Raw genomic sequence first — 14,071 nt, 5'->3', positions numbered from 1 at the left:
GTGGCCATGGTTCACCGTTCCCGGCCAAATGGGAGCTGTGGGCCACAGGGGCGTGCTGGTCACCACTTCCTGAAGCAACCAAAGGTTGCTGACCTCCGTCTTAGACCCTAAATGTGGTTAACAAGCCACATCTGCTGTTAACAAGCCACATCTGCTACAAAAAGTGGGAGTGTGCTAATAAAGTTTGCAGATGATACAAAGCTGGGAGGTATTGCTAATTTAGAGAAGGACAGGGATACCCTACAGGAGGATCTGGATGACCTTGTAAACTGGAGTAATAGGAATAGGATGAAATTTAATAGTGAGAAGTGTAAGGTCATGCATTTAGGGATTAATAACAAGAATTTTAGTTATAAGCTAGGGACGCATCAACTAGAAGTAACGGAGGAGGAAAAGGACCTTGGAGTATTGGTTGATCATAGGTTGACTATGAGCTGCCAATGTGATATGGCTGTGAAAAAAGCTAATGTCGTTTTGGGATGCATCAGGAGAGGTATTTCCAGTAGGGATAAGGAGGTTTTAGTACCGTTATATAAGGCACTGGTGAGACCTCACCTGGAATACTGTGTGCAGTTCTGGTCTCCCATGTTTAAGAAGGATGAATTCAAACTGGAACAGGTACAGAGAAGGGCTACTAGGATGATCCGAGGAATGGAAAACTTGTCTTATGAAAGGAGACTCAGGGAGCTTGGCTTGTTTAGCCTAACTAAAAGAAGGTTGAGGGGAGATATGATTGCTCTCTATAAATATATCAGAGGGATAAATACCAGAGAGGGAGAGGAATTATTTAAACTCAATACCAATGTGGACACAAGAACAAATGGATATAAACTGGCCACTAGGAAATTTAGATTAGAAATTAGACGAAGGTTTCTAACCATCAGAGGAGTGAAGTTTTGGAATAGCCTTCCGAGGGAAGTAGTGGGGGCAAAAGATCTATCTTGCTTTAAGATTAAACTCGATAAGTTTATGGAGGAGATGGTATGATGGGATAACATGGTTTTGGTAATTAAATATTCATGGTAAATAGGCCCAATGGCCTGTGATGGGTTTTTAGATGGGGTAAGATCCAAGTTACCCGGGAAAGAATTTTCTGCAGTATCTGGCTGATGAATCTTGCCCATATGCTCAGGGTTTAGCTGATCGCCATATTTGGGGTCGGGAAGGAATTTTCCTCCAGGGCAGATTGGAAGGCCCTGGAGGTTTTTCGCCTTCCTCTGTAGCATGGGGCACGGGTCACTTGCTGGAGGATTCTCTGCTCCTTGAGGTCTTCAAACTACAATTTGAGGACTTCAATAGCACAGATATAGGTGTGAGGTCTTTTTTAGGAGTGGTGGGTGAAATTCTGTGGCCTGCATTGTGCAGGAGGTCAGACTAGATGATCATAATGGTCCCTTCTGACCTAAATATCTATGAATCTATGAATCTATGAGTCAGCAGAACCTCTGCAGCATCATGCAGGGTTTAAATAAATTCAACAGGCTGAATCAACAGAAGAGCACCACATTACACAAGGCATAACCTCATTCCAAAAGAAAAGATCAACCTCCTGGACAAGTGTAGACGATAAGCATTCCAGGCAGCTGCAGTTCTCTAGACATCTAGAAGCAGCTGAGGATCCAGTAAAACCCTAGTTTTCAAACCTGAGTAGCCAAAGGCAGGTATACTCCCTTCATCCAGAGACCTCTTCCACTTCTTCCAGTGGTTGCCACCAGCTTTGCCTTGGTCTTATCTGGACCTCAACTAGAGCTGGAGAAATACTGGGGGAGATGGGGAGAATTCTGCAAATATTCATTGCAACATTAAACTGGTTTGTTTTGATTGTGTTCATGACCCTTTTGTGTTTGCTTTCTGCTAATAGTCTAATAAACCAGTTCTCAGGGAGGAATTTTTGTCAAAACAAATTTTAAGTCAATATTGCAAAATATTAATGGAAAATGAATTCTGATTATTTGCACTGAAACCGTGATTGCACTTATCCTACCTAGGAACAGAAACCTATCATGTGACCTGTGTGTCTAATCAAAACAGCTGAGTTTTGAAAATTAAAGCCTTGAAATGACCTTCTCACAATCAAGCTCCAGACCAAGATGCACATTTGGCAAATTATTTCTAATAATGAATAAATTTGAGAAAAAAAGAAAGACAATTTAGAAAAAATACTGAAATTCATCGAACAGTTTCCCTGCTCTAACATTAACCCCTTAATTCATGATTACTATTTAAAACTCATTCAAAAAATGAGGTTGTGGAAATTGGTGGAAACTGAGCATGAAGCAAACTGATTGGAGGACTGACAGCAGTGGGGCTGGTGGTGGTGGGGAATCAAATCAAGAGCTGAGGAGATTGCTTCTGCTGGGATCTCCCCTGTCCACTCAGCTCCTGATTTGAGTCCACACCATATCACTATCCCCTGCTGCTCGTGTTGGCAAGTAGCAGTGTTCATGGAAAGAGGAAAGTATTACTTCTGTGGTACCAAATCAGTGGTTTAACTGGTGGATGTGGGGGGTGGAAAGAGGGGGAGGAAGGGAGGCATGAGCAGAAACCCAGCCCTGGAGGAGCTGCTTTTGACTGGCATTTCAGCACTCTGGGTTCTGCAAAACCTTTGAAGTCAGAGCAAATTTAGCATACCGCTATGTTAGAATGGCAGAACCAAGGGGTTAATACACGTAGCATGAGTTGTCCCTTCCACCCCCGGTTCTTTCATATAATACACCCACACATTCAACAGAACTATAACTAGTCTTGTGAAAAGAAGGCTGATGAGGGAACTGATAGACTTAATATGTTAAGGGCTGTTATAAAGAGGATGGTGATCAATTGTTCTCCATGTCCACTGAAAGCGGAACAACAAGTAATGGGCATAATCTGTAGCAAGAGAGCTTTAGGTTAGATATTAGGAAAAACTTTCCAACTATAAGGATAGTTAAGCTCTGGAACAGGCTTCCAAGGGAGGTTGTGGAATCCCCATCACTGGCTTAGGTTTCAAAGAATAGTTGGACAAATACTAGTCAGGGATATTCTATGTTTTCTTGGTCCTGGCCTCAGCACAGGGGCTGGACTTGATGACTTCTCAAGGTTCCACCCGCCTACGTTTCTATGACTTTATATACTAAGGACAGCGTTAGGTTGTCTTTAAAAAGATACTTATTGCTGTTGCCAGTTATCCTTGTTGCCCAATTACAAGCCCCAATTTTGAAGAGAGGAAAATGTTTCAAAATAACTTAAAAATTCAGACAGGAAAACAGGGAAGTGCCTTTTGGCAACAGTGAGTCTGCAGGGAGGCAGCCTACTCTGCCTGTTCTTAAGAACACAACTTATAAGTCAGCTACTCATTCAGCAAGACAAGGGCACAGATTTATTTCCCTGTGGTATTTATGTCTTTTTGTATACTAGCTATCTAGGTCCTCACATTAAATCAGTATTCCAGCAAAGGAATGTGCTCTGGATAAGCAACAGCCTTTCCCCGTGTGACCTCTATGCTTGGAATGCTCTTCCTGAGCTGGCCTGCAAGGTCACCATCATTTCTCCTTCAAATGCTTCCTGAAGACCTACCTATACCAGGACACCTACAACTAAGTATAGCAGCATGGTTGCAGGTAATTTGGGACTGAAAAACATATATACGTGTGTGTGTATATCTACATGTGTGGCTGTATTTTTTTTAAATGTGCTGTTTCTCTTTCTCCCCATTCTACACCTGTTTTTCTTAAAAAAAAAAAAAGATGTAACTTTTTGGCATAGGCACTGTGCCTTCTACGTCTTTGTACAGCACTCAGCACATCGTGCTGCTACTGAAAACAAAGAAAATTCAAATAAAAACCAAAATAGTCAAACAGACGTTCTTGTCTGCAGCTATTTGATTTTATTAGTAATTCTGGTTTCTCCTTCCTGCCCTCCTCACCTTTGACCTTCCCCAAGGAAGGCTGTCACGTACCCACAGTGGGCATGTGCCACTGTCACTTGGTGGAAAGCTCCCAGGCTATAGATCAATCCCTTTCTCCTCAGGAAACACCCTCTCTACTGCCTCTTTCTGCATGTTTTTGAGTTAGACACCAGTCAGAGTGTGTGCTGGTATCCAGCCCAGTGGTATCAATCATCGCATGTTGGGCACTCCTTTGTTTAGTAAAGCATTTTAGATGCTATAAATCGAGGCAGTTCAGTGATTTTTATTAATGGTTTAGGATGAAATCAAAGCCTTGCAGTGGTTTAATAGTTTAGTGGGCAGTTTAACAAGTGGCTTTGCAGTTTATCTTTGCCATAATGTATTTTTAAATACAGTTCAGCACTATTTTATAGACCATTTAAATGAAGTCTATAGGGGATACTCCCTGCTTCTCAAAGATTTCTTTTTTTAAAAAGTGTGTGCAGAGTGCTTTTTTTTTAAAAAAAAGGCAGAATTACTATGGCAGAGCATAAAATACAAATACTGTTTGAAATCCCCACATCTAAGTTCCAGGAGTCTCTCTATTCCTTTCTTGCAGCTCCACTCAAGTCCATGACAATCACTTTGTCAAATCAACATCAAGACTAAATCAAACCACACCATGTGAAAGGTGGAATGCAGAACTAAAGTTTCTGTCTCAGGTTTGGCTAGCTTCCCAACAGCACTTCTAGGATCTATGTAGTCCAGTTCTAGTTTTATTACAGAAAGTCCTCCCAGAATGGAAGGTGATCTTTTGAAGAAACATCTTCTGGTTACTAAGGGTTACTAAGTCCCAGCCTTCAGTCTCTCATTCTCTTTGCTCCCAGCATGCACGGTGGTGATGAAACATCCCATGCCCTTCTTGTTTGAAAAGCACTAGATGCATGACGTATCACGAACACTTCAATGGTGTAATTTTTCCAAAATACATTATTTTTGCACGTTGTCAAGGGAAGACTTCTCAGACCTCTAGTTTTAATGTATTATTTTTGTTTGTGTGTTTAGAAAGGCAAGACCATTCACCCTCTTTCCCAGATTCTAATCTGTGCCTGGTGCTTTCAATTTCACATCTTTTTTACTCGTCTTCCACTCCAAAAAAAAAAAAAAAAAGCCATGAAAAGTCAGTTCTGCTTCTGCAAACTCTTATTTCACTGACAAAATACACAATATTTAAACAGAGATAAATTTAGCACTGTCTCACAAAAATCATACGGGCCATTTCTCTCAGTCCATTTCTTGATTTGAAAATTCATAACAAGGTATGATTATTTTAATCAAACAAGCATGGAAAGAAATCAACATGAGTTCTTATCCTTCCCGTCACTCACCATGACTTTTCTGAAATTGCACCCCCTCTTTTTTCCTTCTTCTTCTTTTTTTTTTTTTGCAAGATCAAAGGTACCTTAAATTACGACAGCTTCTTCCTCTTCTTGTTCCTCACACTGCTACCAATGTCAGAATGCAGAGTCACTAGTATGGTGGCATAAAACATGCTTCTCATTATATCCTCTCTAATCGAAACTTCCATGGGTCAAACACTGGGATCTTTTCACAAGATAACCTCATTCAGAGCAGTGGCCTTCTATTTACCTGCTAAAAATGTGGGGTTTACAGAAAAAACAACCAACCGAAAAAGGGACAAAAATTACACTTTGCCACTACTCAAAATTGCCCCTCTGGGTCTTGAGTTTTTCTCTACTACCTAACACAAAGTAGCTTAGACTACTATCAAGCATTGCAGAGGCAATATATTTGTGGAAGAGCAAAGTGGTATTCTACCATTTGCCAAACAGCAGCAAGCTGAGTTTAGGTTCTAGTATTTCTGTTTATGCATAAGGGCAAATAAAAAAGGGTGGATATCAGTTAAAAAAAAAAGTCTAAACAGGATACCTGAGTATTCTAAGTGAATTCCTCCTCAATGATTTCCATAACAGATCTGCTCAATTTACAAGTCAAATCAAGATGTTTCCAACTATAAGCTCTTACTGCTATCTGAACATCACAATGTTATTTCCCCTGGGAAGATCCAAGCCACCAAGAACAATAAAGATTCTAGAGTTCTAACTCAGCTAGCTACTTCATTGCTGAGCATTGTAAAACTGAATACCGCTTTACTGTTCCGTAAGTCTATTTGCTGTGCAGTGCTGACAATGCTCCCCATCCTTATTAGGCCCTTATTAACTTTTGTCTTTTTTTGTACTAAAGCATCTCTGCATAAAATGTCTATAAAGTAACTTTTTATTTCACAAGATGACAGCAGCAGGAGAGGATAGAGTTGGAAAGCATCTTATATATCATCTGATATATCAACGAATTCTAAAATGGGGGCCTGTGGCTCCCATCTACTAACTACAGGATGTATGAAAAAGCTGATCACTGGCATGTTTTCCTTGCTGCTGAACTCAAATAAGCAGCAATTTCTCAAGAGACATACAAAATTCAGGCAAATAAGGTATTATGGTTGCTTGCATTTATTTTTGACCAAAACGTAAATCAGGTCAGCTCTCAGATTCCTGCCAGGCTGCCAACATAACTTCCAGTGCCATGCATGTCAGGCAACCCCAATTAAGTTCAATCAGCTGCTTCAAAGTAGATCCTTCCATAAAAACCTTACCTAACTTTGCCTTAAAGAAATCTAGAACTTATAGCAGAACTACCTCTTTAAGTAAACAGTTCCACTGTCTGCTTGACCTTCCTATGAAACTTGTTTTGATATCTAAGCTAAATGCATCCTTTCAAATTCTAACCCCTTTTTTGCTAATTATATCCTTGGTGTCTATTAAGAGCACTTTTCTGTACTCTTTCCCTTTCCCATATTTAGAAGCAGAGATGCAGACTCCTCTGAATTGCTAGCTTTTGTTTATTCATTTTAGACTACACAGGTTTAAATTTTTTTTCACTCTCTCCTTATAGGTCATACTCTCAAGGCATTGTAGCATTTCAGTTGCCCTTCTTTGAACCCTCACCATCTAAGATTTAACATATGTTGTTAGATAGCTAACATATGCATGAGTTCACTCAGGGTTAAACAGAATTGACTGAATTATGGACACTGAACCACCACCACCATAGTACTCCTAATCAATCTGTTTGTTTTTTAAAACCCATTCCTAGGTTGCAAAATATGGCTTATTTCCACACACACTTAGTTGAACTTTTGGGAAAATTCCCAGATCCAGAATTAACACTACTTGGTTCCCTTATGCAAGTTTCCTACCTGTTCATTTGGCTTTGTGTGATTTTTAGGTTTATTTTAGCAGTATCTTTGTAAACTATTTTGCTCCATTTAAACCACTCATTAACTGCAAATCTTAAGCATATACATTGCCGTATACTTAGGCAATTTTGTACTTTCTTTGGTTTTACCCACAGATGCTTGGGATACAAGCATTATATCACTACTTACTCTTGTGCCCATCCTTACTTTAGGGGTTATTTGAAAGGTGAGGTTTGGGGGTGGGGAATGTGTTGGTAACTACAATATCCCAACAACTGCAGAAACACAAAAACAAGTGAAAGGTTGTAGTTCTGAGTAGGCGAAAGTGCGATTGTAAGAGCCAAGGTCACAGACCTTTTGGGTAACATATCCATCCCTCATTCCTAGGTGCACTTGTGCATCTGTTATATATCAGGTTAAAAACCTAACTCTGCTGTTTGGAAATGTATTTACCCAGGAAAGCTCTGCTCAGACACAGCATCTGGTTTTCAAGCAGATCCTGCTTTTCCTCAGTTTTATAGCTGAGCTGACGGAGGTCAGTGACTTGGCTAAGGTCAAATTGGCACTCTGGCTTCCATTCCATTTTCTATTAGGCCATATGGCTTTCCCACAAAACTTGGAAAATATTTAAGTAGGTGAGCAGCTTTATCTACAAAACCATAAAAAGGAAAAGGGTGCAGGAGAGAGAGAAGCATGATGAGACAGCATGACATGGACAGAGCACAGATTCCTTCCCAGAAATCCCATTGGTCTTCTCAGAGCTATATAAATACATAGCTAGTGAGGGGCAGCAATTTATTGATTGTGATTCAGTCCAGCTGGATAATCTTAACAGTTAGAGAGGGTAAATGTAGAAAATATAATAATAATAATAATGCCACCTAGCTCTTTTCAACAGTAGATCTCTTGGCACTTTACAAAGGAGATCAGTATTACGACCCCCATTTTACAGATGGGAAAACTGAAGCACAGAGATGTGAAATGACTTGCCCATGGCCACCAACAAAGGCAGGAATATAACTCAGGTATTTTGAGTCCCTGTCCAGGATCCTAACCACTAAGTCATGCTGTCTCCCCTGGGTGGTGAAAAAGCATTTCACTAGCCATATACACACACCCATGAGAACAAAGTGGCCATCTCCCACAACACTTTCGAGCCCAGGTTTCACAAACAAAACATATTTGTGCAGTTTCAAACATGAGAAAGATACAGTTACTTTAAAGGAGGAAAATCAGGTTAGGCTAAAAATTTAGATCCCCCACACACCCAATTTCAATGAAAACAATTAGATACACATTGTTAATATTCTACTGCAGCTTTTGCAGCACCATTATACTACAGGCCAGAAAGAAAAACTGACCAGAAATCAAAGTCTTATTTAATCGTCCAAGCCAAGTAAAATGGCAAAAGTAAACCAATAGGACAAAGGGATGAAAAGTAAATTATCTTCGGTTTAAAAAAAAAATCTATTTTAAATGTCCAAGCTAAGAGAATGTATCCTAAACAGAAGAACAGCACAGTGAAAAAGGATTTTTTTAAAAAACAGTTTTAGTTTTAACTATTTAAAGGTCAGATTAATATAATAGGTGAAGGATTTTTTAAAAAAATGTTGTAAGTTGACAATATCCCTTTAGAAGATAAATATTTTTCCCAGTCTACTTTAAATTGATGAACTACCAATTTTAATTTTGATTGTATTTCACATGCCATAAAGAAAACTCTGCTTACCAGGATCATGTGACCGGTGGAGATGTCCATGTTAGACTGAACTGGTTCTTCACACCAGGATGATGTGCTGCTCCGAGCAGAGGGGCTGGCAATGGGCCCATCACTAAACTGTGACGAGACACTGTTTACACGAGAAGTGTGCAAGGGCTCTGGTCGATCAGATGATTTTACAGCCATGCGCTGACGGCACAGCTCCTAGAAGACAGAGAAAGAAGGGAACAATCTGCAGCTAATAGCAGCCACAATGGAATAAAAGTCTGCTAAGGACAACACAGTATATAGTACATCTCTAGAGTGGGAGTGTTTTTCTTCCCTTAAGGGCTAATATTTTGGTATTCTGATACTTCTGATATATAAATTTACTAGACCCACTATATGAAATAACTAGATGTTGACCATCCCAGTCTCACGCAAAAGAAGTTTAACTATGAGTGCATGCACGTCACTCTTTTAAGACTGCCTCAAATAATATTTTGGGGCTGAAATTCTATTAGCAGATGGATACGTTGTTTTATACCATACTTCATTCTGTGAACCTAATTCCGCACTGTACAGCCCACTGAAGTTAATGGGGTTGCACAGGTGTAATTGAGAGCAGAATTCAGCCCTGAATTTGAAAGCTCAGCAAGTAATAGCAACTGAATTGATGTGCTCTCTAATATAAATTCTAGTTGATAGATGTGCCATTTCTCTTCATTAAAATAGAGCATACACAACCCTTACTCGTAGATGTGGGGCACAGAAAATGAAGAATGACATTAACAAAGAATAAAAAACAGAAATCTGTCACATGTGCTGTAAGCAGCTTTGACAAAGAAAGAAAACTGAACCTACCAGACATCCCAATCCAACCGAGATAAAAATCACCAAAACCAACAAAAATCTTCCCTAAATAAAGCATTTCAGTTGCACCACACATGAAATGCATGTCTAAAATATATTGTGTTTATATAGTCATGGAGAATGGTGCTAGTACAAACATTTCCAGAGAAACAAGGTACTGCATTTTGAAATTCTGAATCTAATGGGATAAATAGACCCTTGGTTATATTGTCTCTGTTACAATGCATTTAGATTCACTCATGTGCAGTAAAATTTCAAAGTAAATAATAAAATTAGCATTTTTACATATGTCTATTGCCCATGAAGGATTTTTGGAAGCCTATGCTGCATAGTAAGCCTGGCTATGTTCATGGTGCTTGGACATATTGTACATGTGGTGTGGTTGCACATTTGTCTCCAATTACTTATTTTACAGAGACATATATTAAGATCTTAGTTACTTGCCTCTGGCGATCAAAATAATAGATTTTGAAGAATCCATACTGTTAAAATGTGATGGCCTCTGTTTTCTTATTCAATAAGAATATAATTGCAACTCAAGGGTCATCAGTAGGATGACTTTTAGAACTCCATACATCATAGATATAAAAGGTTTTCTTCTTGTGATTGAAATGCATCCATTTAATGCACAGAACATTTTTTTTAAGACATTCAACTGGTATCTTTCCTTCATCACAGTTGTGACAATGACTCCAGCATTCAAATCTAGTATCCTCCTTTCCCAGTGAAAATCTGAATAGAAACATATATCAAGATAGCTCTTTCCACTCCTAGGCAATAGACTAAAGAGCTATAGGCCAAAAGACCATCCAAATGGTTTACACCTGCCTTTCATCCAAAGCTGCCATTTTACTTCGTATTAAAGACCTCTGTACAGTGGAAGGTCTTTTTTTTTTTGTTTGGTTTTTTTGGGGGCGGGGCGGGAAATGGAACACGTTTGTATATAAATTAATGAGAGTGAGACAAAAATACTACAGTGTGTAATATAAAGATACACATTACTCACTTGTGGCGGATGCAACAATTATGCAGATCATCCCAACTGAATGTCCATAAAACCCCAAAATATAACAGTGGTGGGGTTTTTTTTTTTCTATTCATGCCCCTTTTTACAGGAAAAAAAAAGGATTTTTAAATAGAGCGCAACCTTTTTTTTCTCTTTTATACTGACCTCGTTTTCCATATCTCCTTGTTTGTACAGCTAGGTGCCTTAGGCTAGTCTACACTACACAGGTACTACCAATACAGCTGTACTGGCAGAGCTCCCTAGTGTAGACGCAGCATATGTTGACACAAGGAGGTTTTGAGACAGCAAAACACCACCACCTTCCCGAACGATATTAGCTATATTGACGGAAGTATTCTTCTGTCAGTATAGCTGCATCGATACTGGGGGTTTTGCCGGCATAACTATGTCAACTGAGGGTGTGTGGTTTTTTCACATCATTGAGTGACACAGCTTTGCTGACAAAACTTTGTAGTGGAGACCTGGCCTTAGTCACCTGGTATTGACCACAACATGACAAAAATATGAGAATAGAAATTTAAAGCCTAAAATTTAATTTGAAATAGCTTTTATATTTATTAGTGTGTTGTGATGTAAGGCAAGATATCAAACTATTGGGGCTAAGCATTTACATCACAAGGAAGTTCAGGTTCTTTGCTTTGTAAAAAGGATAAAGAGTGTTTCTCTCTCTCTGAAGGGTCACACAAGCTATCAGACCTTAAAAATATCACTAGTTCAGAATGACTTTTGCTAACCTGCAAGTTACCCTGGGGTAAAATAATTTTAAAACCTCCTTTAAAAAAAAACCAAACTCCTCCACATTTGGGAGAAATTCAAAAATGTTTGTATGATGGCTTCTTTATTAAAAAGTAATAGCTGTTCAGATATCTAAATATTAGACTTATTCCTGGTAGGGATGGGTTATTGGACAAAGTGCAGGTGAAGTGGTTAAAGGTAAATAAATAAATGTAGTTTCTCATGACTAAGAGGTAAGTGGCCCTGCACCGTATCTGGCTCTCCCCATAATCTGGAATCATCCAGAAAGCTGCCTAGTCCTGGCATAAATTTAAGCAGTCTCGGGGCTGCTATAATTTGTGCTCTGCTGCTCACAGCCCTTACAGGCAATTGCAGCTGCCAAGGATAGCCAGACCATAGTGGATTCACCGTCATGACTCCTATATTTAGTCCTCCAAGGGAGTAGCAGAGTATGGTATGGCATAGCTATGAAGACTATGCCATACACGGAAACCACAGCACTAGGGGTATTTGGGTGAGCACATGTGATGCCTTTATGACACTTCAGTGGTGAAAATGGACCATAAAGAACCATGTGCAAGTTACCCATGTCCCTGTTCTTGAAGATATAACCTCCTGCTCCAGTGGCAGCTCTAGGAGGGATTGTGCTTCCTGCATTCGTGAGGATGGCTACGCTGTCTTCTCCCTGCCCCTGTGTGGGATTCTTTGCACCCCTGGAAGTAGTAGCAGGAACCGGTCACACAAACTGTGATATTGAGGAGAGGAAGCAGTGTTTGTCCTCACTCCTCCCCCAGACAGGGCCAGGGCACCAGTTTAGTCACAATATTAGGAAGGCTTAAGGAAGTGGTCTGGGCTGTTCACATAGCCAAAATAAAAATAAAATAAAATAAAATAAAATAAAAATAAAAATAAAATAAAAAGACAAAAAGGGACCTCCATTGGTAGGCATTACAAATATTTAATCAACCTGACTGAGCCCTAAAATATTGTTAATATCACGGAAATTCCATCACTGGGCCTTGACAGAGTTGATGTCACTTTGTTTAAGCCCTTAGTCAAGCTCTGAACCATAGTTTAAGACCATAGTTAAGAGGACCATCAGCCATCTACACATTTCTCTGCACTCTCAAGTGTTTATGTTTTTAATTCTGGAAGCAGTAAACATTATGCCCACAAGATGGAGGTTTAGAACCCAACACTGAACCCAGACGTGAGGGTTCCAAACTGAACTACGAACTCAGTGAACACTGGTATCAGCACGGACCCATTTAATAATCATTTGCAAAGAGTGAATTCAATTTATGTATCGCATTTTTGTATTTAACATAGTGGCCAAGGCTATTACTATACTACTGTGACTGTAATGTACTGTCTTTTTATACTGCTTGTCATTCCTCATTTAAAAGCATCATTTATGCCTAAAAAAGCAATCATACTGCATACAGTGATATATGAAGGAATGATCCTCCTGACCCTTTTGGGCTATGATCTAATGGATGGGTTGGACATAAACATTTATTTAAAATGTAATTTAAAGTTTATGACATTATTTCCCATTACATAGAAATTGCTATCACATGGAGGCAGTGCCTCTGTTTTTTATTTCCCAACATTTATTATCAAACTTATGTGGAAGTGACATGTAGTATATAATGGAAAACTAATATCACAGTGTGACAAAAACTGCAATAACCAAGATAAATATTCTGAAAATAATGTCCAGTTAAATGAGTTTAAAGTACAGTGTTATAATCATCTGTAGAGAGCTTTTTTCATTTGCGAAAGAAAATTGATAACCCTAAACACATCATAAACAATATTTTCAGAGAAACCTCGGAACTCTTCCAATGAGATTTTGAAGTGATCCTAAATTTTTTATCATCCCACAGGGAGATGGAGGGGTGACAAGGAACATTTACAAAAAATAAAATAAACACAACATTATAAAAAAGTGGTGTTAAAGTAAATAAATCAAATATTTAATTGGGATTAACACACTGTAGATTAGTGGGTACATACAATTTAGCCAGTTCTAAAGATGAGCCTTAATTCACCCAGTGTTCCTCATTACAGGCACAACAGTTCGTCTTCTCAACCCAGGAGCAGGAAGTCAGTCTTAGTGCAGACCATGATACAGGGAACTTACACAGTGAGAAGCCACAGTAAGGAAATCTTACTACAGCACTTTTTTGAATTGTGACTGAAACCCTCTTCAAGCAGCCAGATAGCAGCTGCATTAGTGAAAGCCTCTCTTTAATCAAAAAGACAGAATGGACACATGGTTTGTACATTCCTGGCTAGGACTCCTAACTATCACAACTGATTTTCATGCATAACCTCAACTCCCTGCATTCCCACCAGACACCAAGAGGCATCATGCCCACTCAGAAATGAATCTCACTCTTTCAATGAGGTGTCAAGCCAGGGCTGCTTTAGAAACGCAGCCAACATAATACGGCAAGTGCCATCTCTTCTTCAGGATGTCCCTGTTCCATGACAGCATTGCGCATTTGCTGCCACATGCTTTTACACTGGATGACAGCCGTCAAGTATCACAAAAGTGTAGGAGAGGAAACTAGAATTCATATCTACCAA

At 39.3% G+C, this 14,071-nt stretch overlaps 1 protein-coding gene across 3 annotated transcripts in view; it reads right to left on the bottom strand.

Moving 5' to 3' along the window:
* PTPRN2 (protein tyrosine phosphatase receptor type N2) overlaps window positions 1-14,071 on the bottom strand; it is a 1,057,407-nt gene that overhangs the window by 93,104 nt on the left and 950,232 nt on the right. For all 3 annotated transcript variants that reach the window (XM_073334545.2, XM_073334547.2, XM_073334546.2), the window contains one exon: window positions 8,872-9,066. In XM_073334545.2, coding sequence (XP_073190646.1) covers window positions 8,872-9,066 — 195 coding nt within the window. The remainder of the gene's footprint in view (window positions 1-8,871; window positions 9,067-14,071) is intronic.

The sequence above is a fragment of the Lepidochelys kempii genome, chromosome 2, assembly GCF_965140285.1.
Source record: "Lepidochelys kempii isolate rLepKem1 chromosome 2, rLepKem1.hap1, whole genome shotgun sequence".
Classification (NCBI taxonomy): Eukaryota; Metazoa; Chordata; order Testudines; family Cheloniidae; genus Lepidochelys; species Lepidochelys kempii.
The sequence above is the reverse complement of the archived record's forward strand: the minus strand, read 5'-3'. Positions and strand labels throughout refer to the sequence as shown.